The sequence below is a fragment of the Sardina pilchardus genome, chromosome 14, assembly GCF_963854185.1.
Source record: "Sardina pilchardus chromosome 14, fSarPil1.1, whole genome shotgun sequence".
In the NCBI taxonomy this organism is placed as follows: Eukaryota; Metazoa; Chordata; class Actinopteri; order Clupeiformes; family Clupeidae; genus Sardina; species Sardina pilchardus.
In genome coordinates this window covers 11,145,704-11,155,460 of record NC_085007.1, presented here as the reverse complement: position 1 = coordinate 11,155,460, position 9,757 = coordinate 11,145,704, and the positions used below count along the sequence as shown (strand labels likewise).

The 9,757-nt window shown below is 47.8% G+C and overlaps 1 protein-coding gene across 1 annotated transcript in view; it reads right to left on the bottom strand.

The window, feature by feature from the left end:
• Positions 1-1,124: 1,124 nt before the first annotated feature.
• Positions 1,125-9,757, bottom strand: part of zswim6 (zinc finger, SWIM-type containing 6) — a 62,549-nt gene continuing 53,916 nt past the window's right edge. Inside the window, exons 11-14 of the mRNA XM_062553999.1 lie at positions 6,605-6,762; positions 5,325-5,488; positions 4,932-5,013; positions 1,125-4,417 (exon numbers count right to left, since the gene is read on the bottom strand). Coding sequence (XP_062409983.1) covers positions 3,555-4,417; positions 4,932-5,013; positions 5,325-5,488; positions 6,605-6,762 — 1,267 coding nt within the window. The 3' untranslated portion in view covers positions 1,125-3,554. The remainder of the gene's footprint in view (positions 4,418-4,931; positions 5,014-5,324; positions 5,489-6,604; positions 6,763-9,757) is intronic.

Here is a 9,757-nt window from a genome sequence, read left to right as displayed (position 1 = left end):
CTACTGGAACAATGTGGGCGACTTTGCCCGGTTCCAAAAATGGAAGGTAAGGTTCTCTGTTGCTTGGAGATATTGTTTGTTTAGGCTGCTTCTAGAATGTCTATTGTGTATGCTACTGCGGCCCATGGCTCTACAGATGTGAGGCCACTGATTGCCAAAGCCTCTCACCAGGGCCCCTTGGGCCTTCCTGCCGCTGAAAATGACTTCCTGTATGTTTATTGATGGCCCAGAGGCTCTAACTCCTAGTAATTCCTCCAAAAGAGATATGCCGTTCAGTTTTAACCAGTTAAACAAGTGACATAGAAATATTATCTAGAAACCCAGCAAATTAAATATGCAGTAAATGTACTGTAATACCCAAGGAAGTCAGCCATTTAGTGTTTGGATGTCTCTATTAACTTCCAAACACAATCCATTGTCTAAATTTACATTTGCCGCTCTAATATATCGATAAAGGGGGGCAAGGTTTGCTTTATTGGGATGTGCTCATTCACAACAAAGCAGCGGGCATTAGAGATGTGCAAAGAGAAATGTGAGCAATATAACCCTGAAATGAGTTAAAACTTCTACCATTGAATGTTTCAATAGGTTATGTCTAAGGTGGGTCTAAGCAAAATGGAGCTATCTGGAGAGGAAACCCCTTACTCTTTGATCAGTACTGACCAAAATAGATATCAGATATATCCTGATCCATAATGGCATGAAAATAGAAAAAAAACCTTGACTAAAATAAGTGAGAAGATTCTTACCATTTACTTGCTATGCATATTACTTACTTTATAAGATATATTTGCATACTCATCATATTGACTGAACTATATTGTCAGTATGGATTGAAATATTTGTCATCAGTGATACGGAGTGAAATACAGTACATGTTCAGTATTAGTGATATTTACTGAGGCATTGCAGAGTAGACATTAGGAAAGGGGTAGATGTGCTCTTGGCACCTTAAACTATGCCCACACTTCTGATGGATCGGTGCTAATTTGGAATAATATACTTCTGCTGAGACTGAACTGCAAAAAAACACACGAACACACATGAACACACACAGACACACAGACAGACACACACACAGACAGACACACACAAACACCCACACACACACACCAACCACGGAGTCCTCTCAAAAAAACTAATTTAATTAAAACAAAAATGTTGAATCATTAACAAGTTTATAAAACAGTGATTTAGTTACATAAATAAATTGATATTGGTGTATCAAATCTTAATTTCAACTTCATGAGCATGTCGCCAAGGGTGATGAAGTACAATCGTTTACCTTTCATAATAAATAAAATGGAGAACATGAGATTTCAGTTTTCTAAACAAAACAAAAAAAGAGCTACAAACATACCTCTAAGAGAACAAGAGACACTAGACGTTTTTGCACCAAAAAGGAAAAAACTGCTTTTTAAAGCACAAAGTACAGAACCATTCAGCTAAAATTAAAGACACTAAAGTTGTAACCAAAGTTGGTTGGCTTTTCATTTTAATGAACAAGTTTGGTAGTTAGAACTCCAGTTTGGTTATTTTAAAGCGTTAAGACAAGGCGAGAAAGAAGGCTGTTCTTGTTTGAGGAATTCTAGAGGAACAAAATCAGAAAAGGAAACATAAAAAAAAGCATTTTTAAAAATTGGAACAGTCAGACGTATACAGCAACTTTCTGTCCTGCACAAAGTCAAGATGCCGGCAGAGGAGGCATGGACATGTTATTTGTGCATAAAATGGAGTCTGTCTTTTTTTTTTTTTCGTTGTCACTTGATCATTTGTGGAGAGAGTTATGGATGCGTTTCAGGCCAATTTTTACTCTGGATGTCTTGTGTGGTCAACGTTGATAAATAGAAAGTCCGTTTCAGATGGATCTCTACATTTCTAGGCTTTTGAGGCACATGGGCCTGTGGATGCTTGCATTACCTACTTAATGCTAAGGCTTGCTGCTCTGGTTCGTCCACTTTCTCTCTCTCTCTCTCTCTCCTCACCCACCTCTCTTCTCCCTCTCTTTCCAACTCTCCTTTATCTCTGATGCCCTGTACAAAAAAAAGTGAGTCCACACCGGATACAAACATTTTGTATGTACATACAAAACATCCCCCCCAGTCATGGTTTCGATAGACCAGCCTGAACACGCAGGGCTTCGAGTGGCTCTGCATAGAAACCCAGCATTACAAGTCCACCGTTCGTCACACACACACACGTGTGTGAACTCAGGCACGGCCACCGTTTAGTCCTTCTGATATGTTTTTTTTGTTTGTTTAAAACCATGGTACTGCAGCTTCAAGTATTTTGCATTACATAGAATATTCTTTTATAAATTAGTTAACATATACATTTTCTCAATATTCAGACATATACTATCATATGTACAGTACAATAAAATGCTCTCATTCTCTCTTTTTTTGTCATTTTCTGTTTTTAGAGAAATCCCTGAGAATGTATGTTGACAGTTGCTAAGTTTCCACAAGCGCAAGCACAATGGGGGGTGTTGGAGTTCTTATGTGTGTGTGTGTGTGTGTGTGTGTGTGTGTGTGTGTGTGTGTGTGTCTGTGTGTGTCTCTGTGTGTATGTGTGTATATATATACGTGTGTGTGTGCATGTATAGAGTGAGACACAGCGTGTTCCTTTAACTGTGTGTGTGTGTGTGTGTGTGTGTGTGTGTGTGTGTGTGTGTGTGTGTGTGTGTGTGTGTGAGAGAGTGTGTGAGTGTGTGTGTATGGTATGTGTGTAATAACAGGTGTAATTTGTCTATATGCTTCAGACCAAACAGCACTGCAAAGCAAGGGTAGCTTGGAGTTGGATATTTCACGGCTTCCTGGGGAAGGAAAAAAAAAAAGAGAACAAAAAAGCTAGGAAAATTGCTTGTTTTTTTTCTCTCTCTCTCGCTCTCTCTCTCGTTGCTTTCTGCACGCTTATTCACTTTACTGGAAATGTGTGAGCAGGTCAGGTGGGAGTAAAGCTGGATCCGTACGAGGTACTTGTCACTTAGGATGGAGGTGTCGTGTTTGGTTTAAAGCCATATCTCTTCTCTTTGAGGCTGGGATTGTGAACAGAGAAAACAGGAGTGCTCTGTGGGCCTTTTGCCACTGGACAACATATACTCAGTGTAAACCAAAACATCGTTTTTTTTTTTCATTTTCTTATCTTTTTTTTCCTCTTTTATCGCACTCGCGCTCTTTCATACAAAATGAAGGGAAACACACAAACGTCCACGACATGACACTTTCTGTTTTGTTTGTTTGTTTTTTTTTTTTTTTTGTCTTTTTTTCCCGCTTTCGCAAACTAACAGGTCTATACACATTATAATACCGCTGTGGTTCTGGCTGCTTCCCTCAAGTCCCGCTTCTTCCATTCGGTTCTCTTGTTTATTTGTCTGTTTGTTTGTTTGTTTGTTTGTTTGTTTGTTTGTTTGTCTGCTTGTCACTTTTAAGTTAGAAACGATACAAAGGCAAACTCAAGTAAGAGCTGAGAGGAAGGGTAGGGTGTTTGTGTTTTTTTTGCCCCCCCTCCCCTCCTCCCTGTGTTTGTGTGTAAAAGGGGGTGGGGGGTCTTGCTTAACCAAATCGCTCCCGCACCAGCATCATCAGTTTCTTTTTGCCTTTGTAGATCTGCTTCAGGTTGTCTATGAACTGCGTGAACTGGATGTGTCCGTCGTGCGCCATGAGGAAGGTCTCGCGCGCCTTGCTGAGGAACTCGATGAACTCGCTGTAGTGGCGCGGGCTGATGTGCGTGAGGCGCGAGTGCGTGGTGTTGATGTAGGCGCCGATGGTGGCGTCCAGCAGCTGCCGCAGCGGCGCCTTGTCCAGCGACATGAGCTTGCCCGAGTTCCGCCGGCTGTGCAGCGCCACCATGCCCGGCGTGGTCAGCGTGCAGCGCCGCAGGATGTCCGAGAGCACCGTGGCGCACTTGACGCTCTTGACCACCAGCGGGATGATGGCGGCCAGCTCGTTCTTGCCCAGCGAGTGGCTGAGCGCGCACGCCCACAGCACGTCGTTGATGGCCGGGTGCGTGTCCTGGTTGTAGCTCAGGTTGAGGTGCGCCATGGCCAGCGACGCCAGCTTGTACGCCCGCATCGGGTAGCCGCGGTGCTCCATGTAGCGGGCGATGGTGAACAGCTGCGTGTAGCTCATGCCCGTGGTGGCGGCGTCCAGCACGATCTGGTAGGCCGTCTCGAAGGCGATGTGGTCCTTCTCGCAGAGCGTGAGCGCCGACAGCGCGCAGTTCTGCGGGTCCTTCATGGCGCACTGCAGCGCCAGCGTCCGGGCGCTGCCCGCCAGCTTCTCCTGCTGGTGGCAGTCCAGGTGCAGGCGCACGATGGTGCTGTTGGACATGACGGTCGTCGCCACGATGCTCGTGGCCTCCGTCGGCGTGAAGAGCGTGAACCAGCTCTGCATGATGCTGTCCAGTGCATAGACCCCTGCAGCCACACGTGTACACGCACACACACACACACACACACACACACACACACACACATGCACACACGCACACACGCACACACGCACACGCGCACACGCGCACACGCGCACACGCGCACACGCGCACACGCACACACGCACACACGCACACACGCACACACGCACGCACACATACACACACAGAGAGAGAGAGAGAGAGAGAGAAAATACACCAATCTGATTAGGAGCTTAGAGATTTAATTGTATTAGTCCGATTACTCTTCTAGAGTCTGATTACTGTTCCAGATTACTAGCCTAGAACACAGGAATCATGTTCTAGTTCATGTTCTGTGGCTGATAACACAATTTTACATGTTAACAAATCACTGGATCATGGTATAACCAATCACTGCATGCAGTCTAATGCTTTTTCTATATTCTTCATTCCAAATCAATTGAACAGCAACAACACCACCAATCAGTATGATCATATTCTACTACACATCAAATATAGTCAAAAAGAGTGTGGCGTACCAACTTCTGTGGCACAAGTAACCAGCCACCGTACCATTTCCCGCCGTCTCCAATTTAACGTTGAGAGCGTCATTCTCATTACCTGCAGAAAAAAGAACAACCGTGCTCAGTGGAGGCAATAAATCAACATCCTGGTTAACCAAAGGGGCCCACAGAACCTCAGAAGGTCAAACAAAATGAGGTTATGAGGAGTGGTACTGAAGGGAAGTAGCTAAAGAAGGCCATGCTCAAATACTGATAAGAGGTCTTTGTGAAACTTAACCACAGAGGAAGCATTTTCAAATCAAACTTGCAGTTCCCTGTTCACAGAGGCAGTAGCTCAGTACCGGGGGAGGACTGAGGTAGGAGGCTTTACAGACTGTGGCTCTGAGGATGCGTGGCGCCGACTCTTACCTGAAGTCCTAGTTCCAGGGATACTTTGAGTAAGGTGATGTCGGGCAGGCTGTCCATGAGTGTGGCGATCTTGAAAGCATCCTGTGCCAGCTTGAAGATGTGGGACGAGGTGTGGATGTTTTTCTGTATGGACTCTAATACTGTTTCTAACCACCGGCCGTCACCTGAAATCAAAGCAGAGCGGACCGGAGCCATGAGAGTCTGTGGTGGACATACTGTTGTACATACGGGAAAATCCAGACCCTGGTTATCTTTCAGATTAAGGGTCTAGCCACCAGTAATGTAAAGCCCCCCCAACTCGAGGGGCAGCACCAAGCATGCATTTGAAAATCTCTGTACTGCACGCAACTGGATAACACTACGACCAATGTTTACTCTGACTGATTCCGGACTTCGACGCCACTGGACAACACTACGACCAATTTTTACTGACTTTGAACGTCGCAGTGCTGTCGTCATCAGCTTAGCTTGCCTCTGGCCCGCCTATATCAGATACACTGATGTGATTTGGTTTCCCCTGATGCCTTGCGTAAAAGTAGCGTGGATAACGCTCATTGCCAGGGTATCTTGCAGACACAATTTAAATTCCGCTCTCGCGAGAACTCTGGATTTCCAGATTAGGATATACAGCACATGCAATGACAAGTCTTTTGTTCTGTGCAGGAGTCTGCCTAAAGCACAACTCTCTCCTGCTATCAAAGAGAGAGAGAGAGGTATGTTGACAGTGGAGCAGCTGCTTATATGAGAGAGGCTCTGCAACACAATATGGAGGGGACAGAGTCACACAGCTACAAGCAATTAGCCTTGTTTGTGCCTCTACTGCTGTTATGAATATAATATCGAAACATGTTATGGGATAATTTGTATGCAATTTCAGATAGAAAGAGGGGTGCCTCATGTACAAATTATGTCTTGCCTGTCCAATTTTATTATTAGTTGATTTATTAGTTTTAGATTTTATTAGTTTAAAAGTGAAAAAAAAAATACTATTAGTAACAGGAAAAAACAATGAAAGCTATACAGAAGCATTAAAATCACATCAATATCAATAGCGACATCGAATCAATATAGCCATCACTCAACATCAAATCAATAGTGTTATCAATCATCAGTGCAACACAGAGGCAGAACGCGCCAGAGCCACGTGAGTGCGTGTGTGTGTGTGCGTGTGTGCGTGTGTGCGTGTGTGCGTGTGTGCGTGTGTGTGTGTGTGATATATGTGTGTGTGTGTGTGTGTGTGTGTGTGTGTGTGTGTGTGTAGGGGCTGAGGGGGGTCTGACCTTTGGCTGCGGTGAGCATGGTGGAGGCCAGCTCGCACTGTTGTGACTCGATGTGGCTGAGTGTGAACCAGCGGGGGTAGCGGTTGGGCACCACGGACACAATGTGGTGAGGCCGGGACAGGTCGCCCGAAGGAGCCGTGGATTCCAATACTGGTAACCTGCAGTCAGTAGAGAGAGAGAGAGACAGAGAGAATAGATAGATAGAGAGAGAGAGAGATAGAGGGAGAGAGAGAGGGAGGGAGGGAGAGTAGAGAGAGAGAGACAGAGAGAGGGAAAGAGAGAGATAGAGAGAAAGAAAGAAATAAAGAAAGAGAGAGTGTGAGAGACAGACAGAGAGAGAGAGAGAGAGAAAGAGAGACTGGTCAGATGGGTGGTTGTGCTGATGCGCAGTCTTCCATCCCCCCACATTAAGGTCCACTGAGTTCACAGGAAATGCACACTCATGCCGAGTCATGCCAGCAGCTACCCCAGCGCACTTTGCTCTCCGAGAGTGCACTGTTTTTATTCCTGCTGCTAGGATCTACTATCGGCTGTGGATGATCGCCGTTTGGCTAATTTTTTGGCACAGCCGCCCTATCATTGGTTGGGGACAGTGAAAGTTTGACCTTTAAGCAACGACTGTGACCATTTTTATTGGTTGAAGACGGCAACTGCGCTTCCATTGGCTAAGGACTGTGATGGCTCTTTTATGGACTTAAGAGCCGTCACATCTCCTCCACTGGCACAGCACAGCAACGCGGTTTTCCATTGGCTGAGGACAGAGCGCTGTGTTTCCATTGGCTGCCGACTGCGTACATTCTCCAGGGGGGTGGGGGCTATGGACTGCGACGACTTTTCCAGCTACTGACTTGAGGCCTGAGAATGATCTACAACTGGCTGCTTTCGTGCGGCTGGGTATTTTTTTTTTTTTTTTTTTTTTTTTTTTCACTGGCAACAGTCTCTGACCAGCCTCCTACGGGCTAAAGCCTGTGACCAACCTCCAATTGGCCGAGGCCGGAGAGGGGCCTCCAATTGGCCGCAGTCGATGATTGATTTTAATGGCTGCTTGAGCTGAAGGGTAGCCTCCAGCAAGCCGGGCGAGTAGAAGGGGGGTTTGACTGAGATGAGATGCCAGTCCGGCGTGCTCTAGAGCCAGCCAGGGCTGGAGACGCCGAGGAGCTGGAGACACAGCAGCTCCCTGCTGAATATGCGTGCACACACACACACACACACACACACACACACACACACACACACACACACACACACACACACACACACACACAGACACAGACACAGACACAGACACACGAACACACACGAACACACATACATACACACACACACACACACAGAGAGAGAGGGAGTGTGTGACCCTTGGACACGTAGAGACACTTACACTTGCACACTAAGAGACTTAGACACGCAGGCCAGCACATAAACAAACACACATGGACTTGTGCGCACACACACACACACACACACACACACACAAGATCCGGGGAGCTCCAGCAGAGTAGAGGACTGTTCCTGACCCCCCCCCACCCCCACCCCCCCAGGCTCCAGACGGCTGGTTGCTGGAGCTGCCGTAGCCCCATCAGATGCAGCCTCTCTGGGGCCTCTCTGCTCATTAAGCACCCTCGCTGGAGAGGGGAGCTCATCTCCTCTCCTCTCCTCTCCTAACGTCTCCTCTTCAGCTGATGGCACTTAATGAACTCACTCCCCCATCTCTGGGAAACACGTCCGACTCCAGTGCACACACTTTCACACACACACACACAGGCACGCACACATGCTCAAAGACACACACACACACACACACACACAGAGATAAACACTGACGCACACCCTAACTCTCACACTCTCTCTCTCTCTCACACACTCTCACACACACACATGCACACACACATGCACACACACACGCACACACACACGCACACACTCTGAGCCCCTCCACTGAGACCAGGCGGTGGCTGCCTGATGAAGCTGGTTGAAGCACTGGCTGGCTCCAGTGATCCGGAGATGAACCTCCCCTCTCCTCCCCTCTCGGCTGGCCATATGGGAGGCATTAAGGGGCATTAGGGGCAGTTTTTTAGCCCAGAGGATCGGTCTCACACTCTGAGCACCATCTAACCGGCTTTGAGAACTCACACACTAATATTTCATCTGCTCTCGGGTTCAAACGCTCTGCTTGGGCCGCCGCGGCTCCCAGAGCGAACGGAGACCCAGCGGAAACCCGACACCTCCTCCGCTCGGCCTGACATCACAGGAAATGCCGAACTTTTCACCTGAACCCCCTAAACGCGTGTGTGTGTGTGTGTGTGTATGTGTATGTGTGTGTGTGCGTGCGTGCGTGCGTGTGTGTGTGTGTGTGTGTGTGTGTGTGTGTGTGTGTGTGTGTGTGTGTGTGTGTATGTACCTCCAGTGTTATGAAGAGCAGCTTGGGTCAGCTATGAGACTTTGTACGTGACTCGGGCTTGCGGTGTGTTTGTGTGTATTTGTGTGTGTGTGTGTGTGTGTGCATGTGTATGTGTATGGAGGGGGGTGGTCATGGTAAGCAAGCACACAAAAGAGCCAGTCTCTGTGTCTGTGGCTACCTGGAGCGGTGGCTGTTTGTTTGGACACACACACTGTGGTTATCACATATCTCCCACAGGCCCCTGAGAGGCAGGGAGGGTGAGGGGAGGGTGAGGGGAGGGTGGAGGGGAAGGCTTGCAGCACTCTTGGTCCCTTTCCAAGGATGCCTTCTTGCCCCCCCCCCCCCCCCCCCCCCCTCTCTACTCCCCACCCCATACTCACTTCAAAGGCACCAGTGACATTCAAACGGTGCATGGAATCTCGTTAGGAAGGAGGGGGTTTGCGGCAGCGGGTGTGTTGTGTGTGTGCGTTTGTGTGTGGTGTGTGTGTGTGTGTGTGTGGTGGGGGCCGGGCCGATTTGAAATGGTGGCTGCGGATTTTCCTCTACGGATACTGCCGCTCTCTGTCCGGCATCTCTGAGCTGGACATAAATGCCTTCACAAATGCCCAATTCCACACAGGAGTTGACCTCCTCTCCATAACCAAAGCAGACTCTGAATGCCAGGGGGGGGCACTTGGGCCAGATACACATTTGGCATCGTCTCACTCCCACACACTCCCATGAACACACTCACATATGGGGTTCACGGGCCAGAC